The 17,265-nt window shown below is 45.6% G+C and overlaps 2 protein-coding genes and 1 long non-coding RNA gene across 8 annotated transcripts in view; 2 read left to right on the top strand and 1 right to left on the bottom strand.

The window, feature by feature from the left end:
* Window positions 1-1,551, top strand: part of KHK (ketohexokinase) — a 15,774-nt gene extending 14,223 nt beyond the window's left edge. For all 5 annotated transcript variants that reach the window (XM_069582857.1, XM_069582848.1, XM_069582850.1 and 2 more), the window contains one exon: window positions 1,399-1,551. In XM_069582857.1, coding sequence (XP_069438958.1) covers window positions 1,399-1,433 — 35 coding nt within the window. In that variant the 3' untranslated portion in view covers window positions 1,434-1,551. The remainder of the gene's footprint in view (window positions 1-1,398) is intronic.
* Window positions 59-16,649, bottom strand: CGREF1 (cell growth regulator with EF-hand domain 1). Of its 2 annotated transcripts, XM_069582859.1 has the most exons (6): window positions 15,447-16,649; window positions 3,108-3,198; window positions 2,003-2,068; window positions 1,855-1,925; window positions 1,591-1,715; window positions 59-1,111 (listed from the first exon to the last, which is right to left on the bottom strand). In XM_069582859.1, exons 2-6 carry the CDS (start codon window positions 3,185-3,187, stop codon window positions 665-667), a joined length of 789 nt encoding a protein of 262 aa, XP_069438960.1. In that variant the 5' UTR covers window positions 3,188-3,198; window positions 15,447-16,649; the 3' UTR covers window positions 59-664. The 2 variants fall into 2 exon arrangements, with proteins under 2 accessions (XP_069438960.1, XP_069438959.1); XM_069582858.1 differs by lacking the exon at window positions 15,447-16,649 and having other exon boundaries at window positions 3,108-4,341.
* LOC138436744 (uncharacterized) lies at window positions 10,667-17,235 on the top strand. The gene is made up of 2 exons (XR_011255565.1): window positions 10,667-12,168; window positions 16,899-17,235. It is a non-coding gene; the product is annotated as an uncharacterized lncRNA (long non-coding RNA).
* The last annotated feature ends 30 nt before the right edge of the window (window positions 17,236-17,265 follow it).

Raw genomic sequence — 17,265 nt, forward strand, 5'->3', positions numbered from 1 at the left:
TTGGGTATGTTACTGAATTCCATCTTCCCCAATTTCCTTATCTGTCAAGTAGAGATCATTCCATCTGGTCATATAATTATGGTGAGGATGAAATCACAACCTATAAAATGCCCAGCATGATGCCCAGTGTGCACTAGGCACTCTGTAAATGGCAGTTATTATTAATATTTTCAGGGGTGGGGAGCAGATACAGGGTGATGGAGCAGACCTGCCCTGAATACAGGAGGGTGTGTTGGCGGTTGGGCCCTGGGGAGAGGCTGGGCTCCCTTCCCCAGTTGTCTGCAGCTGGCTGTGGCCTAGTGCTGAACTCTTCTGTGTCTCGTCTGGGAACACTGGGTAAACTGAATTCCTGCCCTCCCAAGAGGCCTGTCTGGTCCCTGACCCCTGCAGTCTAAGGCCAGGGCATGCTGGGCCAGAGGATCGATGGCCCAGGGGGATGGGTTCATTCAGTTATTTATTGGTCATCTGGGCCCTAAAGCTGCCCTTCAACTTAGGGTCTCCCTGAACTGCACAGACTGAACTGAACTGCACAGAAAGACCTACCACCTACTGGGGCCAAGGAGGGGGCACAGAGGTGGTCGTCATCCTAATATACACACCCTACCCTTAGAGCTTATGTTCCAACACTGAGACTTCTAGTGGTGCAAACCTGTACCCTCAAGGTTTACATCTCACTATTCTCCAGTTGAATAGCATGAATCTCAGGCTCATTTGGGGTGTTCTTAGACCCCAGTGTTTCTCCTAGAAGTTCTTCTGCTCTCCCTCCAGTGTCCCCAGTCTCTACCTGTCCCCCAACCTGCCCTCCAGGGCCTGGGGCTTCTCTTACAGCATCAGCCTGTCCCCCAGCCTCCTGTACAGGCTCCAAGAACTCCATTCTGGCCTCTGCCTGTCCTCCAGCTGCTTCTCCAGGACTCAGAGCTTCATATGCTTCTTGTCTCGGTGGGCTTTTAGCCAACAGAGGCTGCATCCCAACATCTTGTGGCTCCGGAGGCTCTCTGGGCTCTGTGTGCCTTGGAGCCTCTCCAGGGAAGTTGACAAGCTCTGCAGGGGTCATAAGCCCATCCCCATTCAGGTCCTGAGTCTCCAGCACCTTGTCCACTACCAGGATCACCTGTGGAAGAGTCTGTAGTGACTGGAGATGCCCCCAGGAACCCTGACCCTCCCCATACGACCTACATCCCTGCTATGCAGGCTCTGAGCCCTCCTTTTACAGGGGATTCACTATAAAAAAAAAGTCATGATGAGAAAAACAAAAGCAGACTTCCCTGGTGGCTCAGTGGTTAAGAATCCCCCTGCCAATGAAGGGGACGTGGGTTCAAGCCCTGGTCCAGGAAGATTCCACATGCCTGGGGGTAACTAAGCCCTCACACCACAACTACTGAAGCCTGTGCACCCTAGGCAGTGCTCTGCGACAAGAGAAGCCACCGCAATGAGAAACCCAAAGACCACAACTGGAGAGCAGCCCGACTTGCCACAACTAGAGAAAGCTTGCCTGCAGCAATGAAGACCCAGTAAAGCCAAAAATAAATAAAATAAACCCCAAAACCCCAAGGAGCTGGGTCTTCTTCATGGAGAAGAAGAAGAGCTTACCGGGTTGGTGGTGGGAGAGTCAGAAGCTCCAGGGGCCAGAGCGGCTGTCAACATGGACAGCAGCTCCAGGCCATCCAGCTGTCCACTCTGGTCGTAGTCGTGGAGAGCAAAGAGGTAGAGGAGAACTAAGGAAGAGAAGCTGGATCAGAAGAGGCATCAGGGGACAGCTGGATCAGGCAGGAGTCACGGGATGGCCTGACGTCAGTCCCAGCTCTGGTTGCCCTGAGCCTCCCGTCCACTGGCCCCATCATCCCAGCCTCTTACCCTGCTCTCGGCTCATGTTCTCTGGCTCCTCTTCCATCCTCTCTAGTCCCTTTAGGTAGCTCTGTAAAAGTCTGGCAAAAAAGTGGAAAATCAGCCCACTAGACACCAGTCTGCAGCCCCAGGCCTGGCCTCACCCCAGCCTACTCACCGAAGTTGCTCCTGGCCTGGCTCGAAGGGGTTGGGCAGAGGCAGATGCTGTGCTTCAGGGTCCAACCTGGAGAGGGAGGGAAGGACTGGCCTTGCAAAGAGCCTCCCCAAGGGCCCAGCCTCATAGCCTTGTCTCCCAAGCTCCTGATAGAGATCACCTCCCGGGCCCAAAAGGAGCTGCTTCTCCCGGTCCCCAAAAGCCTTGGGGGGAACCTCAGGAGCACGACCTTACTCCCCAGATTCTGCCTTTGCAGATTTCTAGCTTAGATGTTAAGTGAAAATCCAAATAAAATATCTGGTTAGGTGGTGGCTAGAGGAGGCCACACCCAGTAGACACAAGGTAGTGCTCCAAGGAACCAGCACAGTGGGCGGCAGGACGATGTGGATTGTGGCAACTCTTTTCCTGTGATGTTGGTTGCTAAGGGACAGGTCTCTAGCTGAGCCCTGGTACTGCCCAGTTTTATATAGACCCAATGTGCTCCATAACACAAAATGGACTCTTTTCACCCCCCACGTTGAGGCGTAGATGTTGGTCTTAGAGTTTCCATCTGCTCAAGGGTTTTTATAACGCTCAAGATTTTCTCTTAGTTCTGGACGGGGATCCCTGTTTGCCCAAGTCACTCCAGACGTGTGATGTCAGAGAACTGTCAGGAGCTGTTACAGCAACTTTTGTCACTGCTGCCAGCCCTCGCCGCTGCTCATGTATCCATCCCCTGACCCCAGCCCGCATACCCCCTGCATAGTATTAATACACAAAACCTCGAAGAAGATACTCAAATAAAACAGAAATGATATGCTAAGGATCTCTATTTCTTTGGAGCTTCCACTGTAAGAAGCTCCTGATAAGGGCAGCCCCTTCCCAAGCACATAACCTCACACCTCATTGGAAACGAACTCCCAGTTCCAAGTGAATCCAGAAAACCGATGTCGATGCCCACTTTGGAGAGGATACTCCGACAAGCACAATGCAGTGGTTGAGGTGGTGGGGATGACACAGAAGTCAAGGAGCGTATACCCACTCTCCCAGATTCCAGAGGGGCCCACACTACACTCTCTGAGACTCCCCCTGCTCCCGGCCCATGGCTCTGCCCTCTGAATGCCATTACCTCATGGTGCCATCCTTGGGAGCAGCCTGACTCAGAGGCAGGAGCAGCAGCAGTAACGTTCTCATCATCACAGGTAACATCCTTCCTGTAACTGGAAGTAGGAACAGGAGTAGGGAAGCAGAGGGAAGGGGTCTGCCACAGAGCGGGGATCGGTGGATTAGACAGCAACGCCTCCCTCTGCCTCTACCTGCCATCTAGGGGACAGGACTCCTGCACAGGGAGGAGCCACACAGGACGTCAGCCATCCCCAGTAAATCTTATTTCAGATCCAGCACGTAGAGGGCATACTGCAGACTTGTGTTGGGAGAAGCCGAGCTGCAGACAGGAGCCTCTCCGTGCACCCCACTCCTGTTCCCCCCAGAGAAGTGCATGCCCAAGTCACTCCAGACGTGATGTCAGAGAGCTGTCAGAAGCTGTTGCAGCAACTTTTGTCACAGCTACTAGCCCTCACTGCTGCTCCTATAATCATTCCCTACTCCAGCCCGCATACCCCTGCAGAGTATTAATGCACAAAGCCTTGAGGAAGACACCCAAATAAAACAAACGATATGCTAATGATCTCTATTTCATAGGTAACATTAACGGGTGGCTGGGGAAGTGCTCAGAGAAGTGCAGTTTAAGCATGTCTGATTTAGTTCAGTCCAGTTATTTTACAGAGTCGCTTCAGTTGTGTCCAACTCTGTGCGACCCCATAGATGGCAGCCCACCAGGCTCCGCCATCCCTGGGATTCTCTAGGCAAGAACACTGGAGTGGGTTGCCATTTCCTTCAGAGAGGTTAAGAAAAAGGCCGAACTAGACATGCCAAGAGTGGGACTTCCCTGGTGGTCCCGTGGCTAAGACTCTACCCTCCCAATGCAGGGGGCCTAGGTTCAATCCCTGGTGGGGAACTAGAGCCCATCAAGCCACAACTAAGAGTGTGCATCCTGAAACTAAAAGATCCCACATGCCGCAATGAAGACCTGGTGTAGCCAATTAAATAAATATTTTTTAAAAAAGAAATGCAGAGAGTCACAAAAAGCCTTAAATAGGGAGGGAAATAAATTGTTTGCATTTATTAAAAACTCACTAAAGAACAAATCAAAAGAAACTCAAGACTCTTTGAAATAGGTCAATGCTCAGGTAGGTCTTGAAAACACAACAAATCAGGGTCAATATAACAGTGGTCCCAAGAACTGCTGTTTACTAAATGCAGTTGGGGAAACCAGATCTCAGTAGAAAGGAAAAAAACAAAAACAAAAATGTTCTTTTAGGCCTACATTGTGTAGATCATTGGCAGCACAATCAACTGATTAAATAAAAATAGTCAAATAGGGGATCAACCAAAGCACAGAGCAAGAAGCTTTCTCATTAGTCCCAGGATCGTGTACATATCATGTGAGTTTCTGAGGAAGCAGAAGCCCTCCAGAGCTGAGGCCTGAAACCTCAAACTCATCTCTAGGAAGACAAATCAACAGGTCCTTGATGGTCTACAGCAGACAATTAGGAACCCTCTGAAATAGTGCCCTATACTCTGGCTGGCATTGAATTTTCCTGGAGAAAGGAACATTGCTTTCAGCCGATTCTCAAGGAGTTCTATGACCCTGACAAGGTTCAGGACCACTGCAAAGGAAGATATCATCTTCCTAAGAGATCTTCCTAGAGTTGGTGAGCATCTGGCCAACAGGTGGATGCTTGTGTAGCTATTACACAAATAGAGCTGTTTATATTACACAAATTGAGCATGGAAGACCACGAGTAGGTGAAGCTACTGAGAGTCATAGAAACTGTCCCCGTTTTTCTATGCATAAGTTGGCCTGAAAAGATACAGTAAGTCTGCATGGTTTGTTGGTGTGGCCAAGTAGATGCACAGCTGCCTTAAGGATGTTCATGGGGACTCCCCTGGTGATCCAGTAAAAGAATCCATCTTCCAATGCAGAGGACGTGGTTTTAATCCCTGGCCCAAGAACTAAGACCCCACATGCTGTGGGGCAACTAAGCTCATATGCCTCAATTACTGAGACCAAGCACAACAGAAGTTCCTTCATGCTGCAGCCAAGGCCCAACGTAACCAAAAATAAGTAACTATATAGGTTAAAAAAAAAATAAGAATGTTCATGAACTTTGGCTGGCAACGTAGATCCTTGGGCTTTAGTTATTGTAACCAGGAGAGAAGATAGGTCTTGGACCCATCCAAGGGAGACAGAACTGAGCTCTCTATACTACTTGGGGACCTTTAGAGGTCCTGCCACAGGGAACACACCTCAGTGAAAGGATGGACTAGAAAAATACCCAGGCTTCCATGTCTGGGAGCATGAGAATAAACGTTCCAATGAAAGTAACCACAAAGCTAGATAAAAATAGAAAGTATATTTTTAAATGCATTTAGTTGGCAAGAAAGTAAGAAATACCCAGAGCATAAAGCCACAGTGGAAACAGTAATCCCTGGGGGAAAACTGTGCTTGAAGTCAACTTTTGCCTAGGGTATCTGCCAAACCAAGCCAACTGAACTTGAATTATCAGCTGAATGCTTCATGCAGTAGCAAAGACCAGAGATAAAGAATGCTTGGGCCCATTGAATGTGAAGAGACTAACAGGAGATTCCTTACATATAGTTGGGATTCAAATAGCTATCCTCTCAAAATGTAATTTATACAAAGAAAAGATTGATTCTTTTTTAAATGCAATGAGTGAGTTAAATAAATTAGACAGGTGATGTAAGAATTAGTGAACTGGAGAATAGATCTAAATAAATAGTCCAGAGTACAGTTAATTGAATCAAAGACATATAAAATATAAAAGCAGCATGGAGGAGATAATAGAGAAAATTGGATTAAAAACAGAATTTGAAGAAATAGTAGCTGAGATTATTCTATGTTGCAAAACACTAACACTCCCATCCAGGAAGCCCAACAATCCCAGGCAGATTAAATAAACAGAAATACACATCTAGAATTGCTGTTCTGAAAAAATAGAAAACAAAGAAAAAGAGAAGATCTCAAAAGTACTCAAACAGAAAAGACAAATCACCTAAAAGGAAGCATAATTAGACAGACAGCTGATTTCACAACAGCAACAGTGATGCCATCACTGACTCAGTGGACATGAGCTTGAGCAAGCTCTGGGAGATGGTGAAGGACAGGGAAGCCTGGCGTGCTATAGTCCATGGGGTTGCAAAATGCCGGACGTGACTGAGTGACTGAACAATGCACCCCTATGTTACTATGACATTATTTACTATAACCAGGATATAGAAACATGTGATATATATACATGTATATATATATATTTACATGTGTATACTCACACACACATACACATGATGGAATACTACTCAGCCATAAGAAAGGATGAAATAATGCCATTTGTGGCAACATGGATGGACCTTGAGGGTACTAAACCAAATGAAATGTCAGATGGAGCAGACAAATACCATATGATTTTACTCATATGCAGAATATGAAAAATTATTTAAAAAATAAAAATAAAATAAATGAACAAATCAAACCAAAACAAACAAATAGATCTAGAGAAGAGAACAATGGTTACCAGAGAGGAGGGCCTGGGGGAGGGTAAAGTGGCTAAGGGAGATACACTGTATATTGATGGATGGAAACTAAATTTTTTGATGGTAATCCCACTGTAGGGGACACAGAGGTATAAATATAAAGTACACATAAAGCTTATATAATATTATTTAAAAAAAAAAACAACAGTGATGCCAGAACACAGTAGTATAATATTTCAATGTGTCAAAAAGGGGTGGGGGAAATGGCCATTTTAGATTTTTATTCTCAGCAAAATTATCTTTTAAGAATGAGATTAAACAAAAAATGTTTGACAAATTTTAGATAACAAATTAGAGGATTTACCACCAACAGTTCTTTATTAAAGGAAATTCTAAGAGATATAACTCAGGAAGAAGGAAAATGATCCCAGAAGGAACATTTGGAATGCATGGAAAAAGGGTGAAAGAAGAAATCAGAATGGGACTTCACAGTGGATAGGAATTCGACTGCCAATGCAGGAGACACGAGTTCAATCCCTGGCCTGGGAAGATTCCACATGGAGCAGAGCAACTAAGCCTGTGAACCATAACTATTGAGCCAGCGTGCAGCAACTACTGAAGCTCATGTGCCTAGAGTCTGTGTTCCACAAGAGAAACCATCACAACAGGAAGCCAGGGCACTACAGTGAAGACTAGCCCTAGCTTGCACAACTAGAGAAAGCCTGCTCGTAAAAATAGACCCAGCGCAACCACACACACACACACACACACACACACACAAAATCAGAATGTGGGAAAATCTAACAAAGATTGTTAAACAATGATAATTATATTACTATATGGAGCAAAAAAAGATGGTGTGAGCTACATTATTGGACAACATTAAGATATAAGGTGAGGACAGTTGTTTGGGAAGAGAGTGGACATAATGATCAACTGTTAACTATGCATGTAAAAATTTTCTAATAACCACTAAAAGACAGAAATGAAATGTTTGACCTCAAACAAGCAGAAAAAAAAGGAATGGAAATTTTTAAAAATCATTCCAAAGGAAGGCAGGAAAACAGAAAAAAGAGAAGCTAAAAATTAATTAAATGATTAAAAAGGAAGACAAGTAGAAAGCATAAAATAAGATAGTAAAATAGATCCAAGTATATCAGTAATTGTAATAAACATAAATTGTATAAACTCATAAGTTAAGAAATAGAGATTATCAAAATTACATAAAACAGCATACAAATCACATGCAATTTTCAAGAGATTAAGAGATTAACACAGAAAAGTTGAAAGCAAAATGGTGGGAAAAGGATACATAAAGCAATACTAGAGAAAAGAAAACCAGCATAGCTTTATCAATATTAGAATAAATGGACCTTAAGGTGAAAAGCATTATTATAGATAAAAGCATGTCATTATAAAATGCATGAAAATTTAATCCCCTAGGAAGGTATAATAATTCTGAACCTGTAGATACCTAACAACATAGCCTAAAAACATCTAAAATGATAAATGGCATAACACTACACACCTATTGTTATTTAGTTGCTAAATCATGCCCAATTCTTTGTGACCCCAGGGACTGTACCCTGCCAGGCTCCTCTGTCCATGAGATTTCCCAAGCAAGTATACTGGAGTGGGTTGCCATTTCCTCCTCCAGGGAATTTGTTCAAACCCATAGAATGTACAACACCAAGGATGAACCCTATGGTTGACTGTGGACTTTGGATGATTATGCTGTGTCAATTTAGGTTCTCAATTCATCGTGTACCATTCTGGTGGGGCACAGTGATAATGGACATGGCTGTGCATGTATAGGGAATTATATGGGAAACTTCTCAGTTTTGCTGCGAACCTAGAACTGCTCTAAAACAAAGTCTTTAGAAAAAAAGCTGGCATAAACTCAATCAGAAAAATCTAATCTGCTATTATGGGGGAGAATTTAACATATATCAAACAGTATCTGAAAGATTAAATAGACTAAAAATTAGTAAAAATGTAGACAGATGATTGGATAAAACATTTACTAAACTTGAGCTACTGGACAAATAGAGAACCCAGCTCCAGTCACTTAGCAACTGCATATTCTCAACACATGTGGATTATTTATAAAAACTGAAAAGCAGAAGGCCAAAGAATGTGACTCAACGAGTATTAAAGAATCAGTCTCATACTGTTATGAGATTAAAAGCAATTACATTAGGAATCAGTAACAAAAATGATGTAAAAAATCTCATTTAGGGAATTCTCTGGCAGTCCAGTGGTTAGAACTCTGGGCTTTCACTGATGAGGGTCTGGGTTCAATCTCTGGTTGGGGAACAAAGATTCTACAAGCTGCATAGTACAGCTTAAAAAAAAAATCTTAGTTATATAAAAACTGTAAAAGGCACACTTAAATATACATCAGAGAAAAATATAATGGAAAATTTTCAGTACTTAAAATTGAATAATATTGGAAACATTTACATCAAAGCAAGATACATAGCTAAAACAGTATTAGAGGGGAAATGAATTGGCTTAAAAACTTAGAAGAAAGGCTAAAAGCTAATGAGTTAAGCTTCCAACTCAAGACGCTAGTAAAAGAGAATAAACCCAAAGAAATTAAAAGAAATGAAATAACAAAAGATACAAGAAATTTAAAACACAATAGAAAGGAGTGTGCGTCTATCTGTGTGCTAAGTCACTCCAGTCATGTTTGACTTTGCAACTCCATGGACCGGACTATAGCCTACCAGGTTCTTCTGTTCATGGGGTTTTTCAGGCAAGAGTACTGGAGTGGATTGTCATTTCCTTCTACAGAGGATTGTCCAAAGCTAAACAACTGTGTTTCTTCAAAAGGAGTAATAAGTTAGAAAACCTCCAACAATTTTCATTAAGAACAAAGAGAAAAGGCACAAATAAACAACATTAGGAATTAAAAGCAGACATAACTGTAGAAATAGAAGAAAGTTGTAAACTTAGCAGATATAGCCATTTTCCTAGAAAAACTTCACATCAAAACTGACATCAAAAGAAATAGCAAATTTTGTCTTGTTTTTTTTTTTTGCAAATTCTAAAAGTCCTACAACCCTTGAAGAAATTGAATTAGTGAGTATTAACCTATATTGTTTTAAGAGCTATAAACTATAAACTAAAGCTATAAACCTGAACTATTTCTAGAGCAACCTGCCAATTAATTGCCATAAAACTCTGATCCAACAGTATCATCCTGAGGATTACATAAGGAAGAACACAAATAGAAAAGAACTTATAAAGATATTTATAGCTGTGCTATTAATAGTAGTCAAAGAACTGTAAACAACCTGAATGTGTAACATTTAGACAGGCTAAGCAAATCATACTATGTGACAGAGCCATTAAAAATGATAAATATTTCTAATTTGTTTTAAAGGAAAAAAATGGACATATTTGAGTATATTTAAAGTATGAACTTCTGTATTATGAAAGAGACCATGAATCAAGTTCAGAAGACAAGTGATGAAGGACTGGAGGGAACAGCGTTCAAAGCTTTAGGGTTTTCAGGATGGTGCTGTTCACCACCACTCCCAGCGGGGGCTTTGAGACGGAAATCTCCATGGAAACCCTATGGAGACTGAGTGAAAATCCAAGAACTGCAGCATTATGTGAGGGTGAGGATTAGAGAAAAGGCTCTGCCCACAGCGGGTTTATGGTTAGGAAGCAATGGCTTAGCAAGGGTCTAGGTGAGTGGACAGGAGGGCTGCCTCACCCAGTTCTTGGTACCCCGTGTGCTGTGGGTTTGAAGACAGGAGGCTGAGGGCTCCAGGCTCTAAGGTGGAAATAGGGGCACAAAATGGTTGAATGGGCCAGCTGGCCAGAAGAGGCCAGAAGGAGAATGACAGTAGGCATAGGATGCGGCCGAGGACGCCATGGGAAGCAGCAGCCCAAGTCAAGACCTTTGGTGACAAGGACCAAGGAGGTGAGCCTTCGTAGGGAAGGCAAGTGTCAATATAAGTTTATAGACTAAGGGCTAGCTTTATTCAATTCTTATATTTATTGAGCACCTACTAACTTGTAAGTAAGATGATATTAGGTAAAATTACTCATTCTTTTTTCTCTGTAACACTTAACATATTTATGTAAATAGGAAAAGATACAAACCTTAAAACGACAATTTAAGAGAAAAACAGAAACACAGAATTGCTAAGGAATAGGGGATGTAGCCCAGAGTTGAACGGTATGGGCCCTAATCTCAGGCTGGCCTAAGTTCAAATGCAGACTCTGCAACTCACCAACTGTGTGACTTCTGTGTTTTAGAACCTTGATCTGTAACATGAGGATGACGAGAGCATCTCTCAGGGTGTGGTGAAGGTTCGATAAGACAGGATGTGTAAAAGGCAGCGCCTGGTGATATTATACAATAAGGCATTTTCCTCCCAGAAGTTTTTCTGGACTGCTCTGCAGGGGCTTCACATATACCTACCATTCTGGTCTCCCCACCTGGATATCTTCAAATTGCTTTCTCCTCCCCATCTGTTTACTGTCAGGACCTGGGCCAACAGCAGGCACAGGAATAATTTAAATCCCCCAGAGCTGCCAAAACCTATTATCCAGGCTTAGTGCATTATCACCACTAGGAGTTGCCTTTTGAAAGAGGACATTTGGGAAACTACAAAGAATGACTGGTGGGAGCCGTTCAGGCATAAAGGAGAAGCACCCATCAGATCCCCCTAATCCAGTCACTCATTGGGCCAACGGCGCTGGTTTGAAAGACGTGTCTACCCTCAGTGAGGGAAGGGGAGGGTGGGATGAGTTGGAAGAGTAGCCTTGGCATATATACACTACCATAGCTAGCTAGTGGGAGGCTGCTGCACAGCACAGGGAGCGCTCAGCTCGATGCTCTGTGATGACCTGGAGAGGTGGGATGAGGGGGTAGAAGGGAGGTTCAAGAGGGAGGGGATACATGTATATGTATGGCACTGCAGCAAAGAACCTGCCTGACAACATAGGAGATGCAGTTTCGATCCCTGGTCGAGAAGACCCCCTAGAGAAGGAAATGGCAACCCACTCCAGTATTCTTGCCTGGAAAATCCCATGGACAGTAGCGTCTGGCGGGCTATAGTCCATGGGGTCACAAAACTGTCAGTCACAACTTAGCAACTAAACAACAAATAGCATATTCTCTTCATTGTATGGCAGGAACTAACACAACACTGTAAAGCCATTATACCCCAATAAAAATAAAATACAGGAAAAAAGGAAAGGGGAAAAAAAAGAGAAAAACACATCTACCAAGTCTTTCTTGCGAGAAATAGCTGAAGTCAAATTTGCCTTTCCTTGTATATGATCCGGACTTAGGGACTCACTTATAATGAATAGTGGAAATGATGCCAAGTAACCTCCAAGTCTGAGTCATAAAAGACAACAGGGTTTGTGCCTGGTTCTGGCTCTCTCTCTCTCCCTCTCTTGACATGCAGATACACCCTGAACCAATGTGGAAGAAGTCTGCTGTGCTGTCAAGACCACGTGGAGGAAGCACATAAGGAGAGGGATGCTTGACAGGTCCTGGTTGTGATTCCTGCAGCTCCCAGCTGCTCACTTCCCACCCAAGGGCCAGGCAGGTGAGAGAGCAAAACTGCAGATGATTCCAAGCCACAGCCTTCCAGCTATCCCAGCCAACACTGCCGGAGCAGAACTGAGCTTGTCTTCACAGTCCTGCCCAGAATGTACACTCACAGGCATAGTCAATGCTATTGTTTTCGGCCACTAAGCTTTGAGGTGATTTGTCAATTGTCATAATGATAGATTGGTTTCTTGGCAGTCACACAGGGCTCTGCTCTTAGAAGAGCCCTGGGCTTAGACTAAGGCTCTGCTGTCTCTGTCTTGAAATTCTCAATCTTTTCTAATAGTGGGCCCTGAAAAGGATGACCTGGTCCTGAACCCTGCCTGCACGAATTGCTCTTATTCTCCTCCTCTTGGTCCTATGTGTTTGTCACACGCAGGCGACTATTCAGCATGTGCAGTGGACAGGGCTATGGCACCAGCCAGACCTAGGTTCAGATCCCAGCTGCACCACAGACTGTCCCTGTGACCTTAGGTAGGTTAATTATCCCTCGGAATGGAGATAATAATACTTACTTCACAGAGTTCCAGTGAATACTAAGTGGATAACGAATTACTCCTTGCACAAGGAGTCTCTTATTCTTGTCCTTGTCTCTGATAGCTTCTCGTTTTAAAGAACCCTCCATAGCCACATCAGCTTCCCTGGTAACTCAGTCAGCAAAGCATCTGCCTGCAATGTAGGAGACCCGGGTTCTGTCCCTGGGTTGGGAAGATCCCCTGGAGAAGGAAATGGCAACCCATTCCAGTATTCTTGCTTGAATATTCCATGGACAAAGGAGCCTGTGGGCTGCAGTCCATGGGGTGGCAAGAGTCGGATTCGAATTAGTGACCAAACTACCACAACACCCGCATCAGAGTAATCTTCTGCTGGAATTCCACTGTTTCAAAACCTTCAGTGGGTCCCTATTTCTATTATAGTTCAGTCTTCACCTGGACATTCAAGGCCTTCTCTGATCAGATATTGTGTTACCATTTCTAGACTCATCTTCCAATTTTCCCATCATCCTAACATTTTGCTTCAAACAGATGGGTTCAGGAGTATGTAGAAATACTTTTCACTTTCACCTTGCAGTTCTTTTGCCCAAGCTGTTTCATCCCTTACCTGAAATATCCTGGGCCTTCCTGACAACCTTAACACTCTGGTTGCAGTTCACTTCAGAAGCAAATAACTGCAAATGGGCTTTCAGTGTCATCTCAGTAATATTCTCCTAAGTCATGCTTCCAAATGTGACATTTTTAGCCCAGATAACTCACCTCTATGATTTAAAGGAAGCCAGACTAAGGCATGCTTCCCTGGTGGCTCAGTTGGTAAAGGATACACTTGTAATGCAGGTAGACCCAGGTTCGATCCCTGCATTGGGAAGATTCCCTGTTGAAGGTATGGCAACACACTCCAGTATCCTGCCTGGGAAGTCTCATAAACAGAGGAGCCTGATGGGCTACAGTCCATGGGGTCACAAAGAGTCGGACACGACTGAGTGACTAAACCACCAGCACCACCAGGCTAAGGCAGCTCAAGTAACATTTAATGAGGTTGGTGTAATGTGATTTCTTCATCCTTTCACATTTCTAACTATGATTGAAGAGTTGTTTGCCATGTCCTTCTCCAGGGGATCTTCTCGACTCTGGGATCAAACCTGGGTCTCCAGCATTGTGGGCAGATTCTGTACCGTTTTAGCTACCCAGGAAGCCCTTGTAAGCAACAGAAATAAAGCAGTTATTGAAAACTGCCTGTCAAATAAATATGTTCCTAATCATTTTCTATAACTACAATGTGCTGAAACACAATTTACCCTAATGACCACAGAAAAGCCACCACAATTATTAGAGTCATTATATAATCCAATACAGTTATTTACATCACACGCACACACACACACTCACAATGACCCTCCAGTATTTGATTTCTTCAAGCCTTTGCATCGGTGCATAGGAGGAGAGCCTGGCCTTGGAGTTGAAACTCTGATCGAATCCAGTCTGTCATAGTACTAACAGTGTGATCTTGGCAGGTGTTGTGGGGCCTTCACTCTAAAAAATGAGGATAGGGACTTCTCTTGCAGTCCAGTGGGTAAGACCTTGTGCTCCCAGTACAGGGGGCTTGGTTTCTGGGGACTCAGATTTGGTCCTTCTTTGGGAAACTAATATCCCTCATGCCCCATGTGCATGCTAAGTCGCTTCAGTCGTGTCCGACTCTGCCTGACTCAATGGACTATAGCCGCCAGGGTCCTCTGTCCATGGGATTTCCCAGGCAAGAATACTGGAGTGGGTTGCCATGCCCTCCTCCAGCAGATCTTCCCCACCCAGGGATGGAGCTGGTCTCTTACCTCTCCTGCAATGGCAGGCAGGTTCTTTACCACTGACCACCTGGGAAGCCCCTCATGCCCCATAGGTGAGGCCTAAAATATGCAAACTGAAAAAACCAGGAGGATAACGGTATCTATCTGGAAGGGGCTCAGGGAGATGCACTGGAAAACGTAGGTAGAGTGACTGGCCGTATTGCTCCCTGAGGATTTCAGAGACTCTAGGATGTGGGAGAGCCTTTCCATTGCTTGACTTTCCATCTAGTGCAAAACCACTTGCACAGCACCCCTGTCGATGGCCATCAGCCTCTACTGGACTTCCCAGGACAAGAGTCTGGCACCTCACAGGGCATCCATTCCATTTCCAGCTAATACTGTCGGAAGTTATTTGGAGCTCAATCTTCTGCCTTAATTCCTCCCTCCAGAACCGCCTGTGACTCTATCACAACCCCACCCCCTCGCAAGAGAAGAGGCAATGGCTGTACAGACCAAGAAGTCCCACACCTGAGAGCTGGGCTCCCCTGCCATTGCCAACAGGGTGATAACCCTCGGTTCCTCCTTCTCCTCCTCTGTCAAATGAGGATGAAACTCCTGCCAGCCTCCCCTCCCCCCGGGATTGTCAGAGCAACGAATAAGACCAGAAGGGAAAAGCCCTTGGGGGGATGATGAACTTCACCCTCCCCACCCCCCACCCCCCACCCCGCCCCATCACCGCGAAGAAGCTCAGGTCTCAGGTCTCCCTTTTCAGGCCCTCCCTCTACCTGCTCTCAGGGGTAACCTCGGAGAGGCGCCCAGAGGCGGGAGCCGGCGCTCCTGCTGCGTCCGAGCCGCAAGGGATGCGGAGGCACTGCGCCTTCAGCATCCGACCCGGAGCCAGGAGGCCGCCCCCGCCCGCGGTCCAGCCCCGCGGCGCGTAGCATCGCCCGGCTGCCCGCGGCGGGGTCCCAGGCCACCCACCGGGCAGGGCTCGCACCCACCTGCGGCGGCGCCGGTCCGTCTGGGTCGTCGCTGGAGGCTGTGCGCCGCCGCCGCCGCCGCCGCCGCCGCGCCTCGGCTCCCGCCGCCCGGCCCTCCCCCGGACCGCTCCACGTGGCCGCTCCACGTAGCTGTCCGGGCTGCGGCCGCCGCCCTGGCCTGGGCAGAGTCCTGAGCGCCAGCGCCGCGGGCAGGATCCCCGCCCCGCCCCGCAGACCCTGGCCCACACCCGGCGAGAGTGTGTGGTGTGCGTATATGTATGTGGGTGTGCGCGCGTGACAGATACAGACAACTAGGAGGCTGAGAGACAGATGATGAAGTTGATGTATATAAGAAGCATATTTAACTGGGGGGCCACTCCCTGCTGGGACCCAGATGTGTGTGACAAGACAGAAGCTAACTTACTGTTAGCCTGTGGGATTGTGGCTGTGTATGTAGCTGTGTGGACGAGGGGCTGGTGACACCGTAGGGAGGGGTGTTGTGTGTGGCCCTGTATCCAGTATGACAGTACTTGAGAGAGTTTGGCCAGTGCTTGACTGGCTGACTGGGTGTGTGACAGCACAGGATGTTAGTGGTGTGTCTGTTAGGGTATGTGTGTGAACTCTTCCTGTTTGTGATGCTCAAGTGACACTTGCAACTGTTGGCTTCCAGTGAGGGTATCATTGTGTGACTGCGACTGCACCTCCCTGAGTGGTTGCTCCATCTGAGCCATGGAGGGGGCAGGGGACCTGGGAAAGCACCATCTTGAGGGCGATGGTTTGCCAGTATAGTGATGCAGTGTGTGGTTGTAGCTTTACGGTCAAATGAGTATCTCCAGTTTTCTCACAGGGGCCAGTTTCTTCACGGAGGCTTCAGACTACTTCCTCACTCACTAGGTCAAGACCTTTTTAGTGAATGACTTATCTTCCTGGAATCTTCAACTTCTCCCTCTCCCAATCAGCTCCTTCTCATCAGAGTCCATTGCAACAACAAGCTCACTCTCATCAAAGTCACCTGGTCCTCCTTCCTGTGGTGGACACTGCTGGACACTACCTCCTTTGGTCATGGCATCATTGGTTTTGGCGACACCATTCCTCTCTCTCCAGTCGTTTCTTTTTAGTTTCTTCTGTGTCATGGAGTTCCTCTGGGCTCTCTCTTCACTCCCCATCTGCTCATGTGTTCTTCCATTCACATAGCTTCCATCACTATCTCTTCTGGGTTGAATTCTGTACCTCAAAAATTCATATGTTAGAGTCCTAACCCCTAGTACCTCAGAATGCCACTGTATTGGGAAATAGGGTGGTTGCAGATATAATTAGTGAATATGGGGTCATACTGGAGTAGGTTGGGCCCCTAATCCAATATTTTTTTCCCAATAAAAAGTGGAAATTTAGACACACATACACTGGCATGCGTGCATACACACACACACACACTCTCTCTCTGTCTTCTCCCTCTCTCTCACACACACACAGGAAGAATAGCATGTGAAGATTTGGGCAGAAATTAGAGTGAAGCTTCTACATGCCAAGGAATGCTGGAGATTTCCAGGGAACCCCCAGAAGCTAGAAGAGAGGTGTGGAACAGAGTCTCCCTCATTGCTCTCAGAAGAAACCAATCCTTCTGGCACTTTGACCTTGGATTTCCAGTTTCCAGAACTGTGAGACAAAAACTTTCTGTTTTTCAAGATACCAGTTTGCAGCACTTTGTTATGGCAATCCTACAAGTTAATGTATCATCTGAATGCTGATAACTACCATAACTCAAATACAATCTCTTAGCCCCAGAACACTTCTGGAGCTGAACAGCCTACGGACTTGTGCCAGATTTTAAGTTTTAAAG

This window comes from Ovis canadensis, chromosome 3 (genome assembly GCF_042477335.2).
Source record: "Ovis canadensis isolate MfBH-ARS-UI-01 breed Bighorn chromosome 3, ARS-UI_OviCan_v2, whole genome shotgun sequence".
Taxonomy (NCBI): domain Eukaryota; kingdom Metazoa; phylum Chordata; class Mammalia; order Artiodactyla; family Bovidae; genus Ovis; species Ovis canadensis.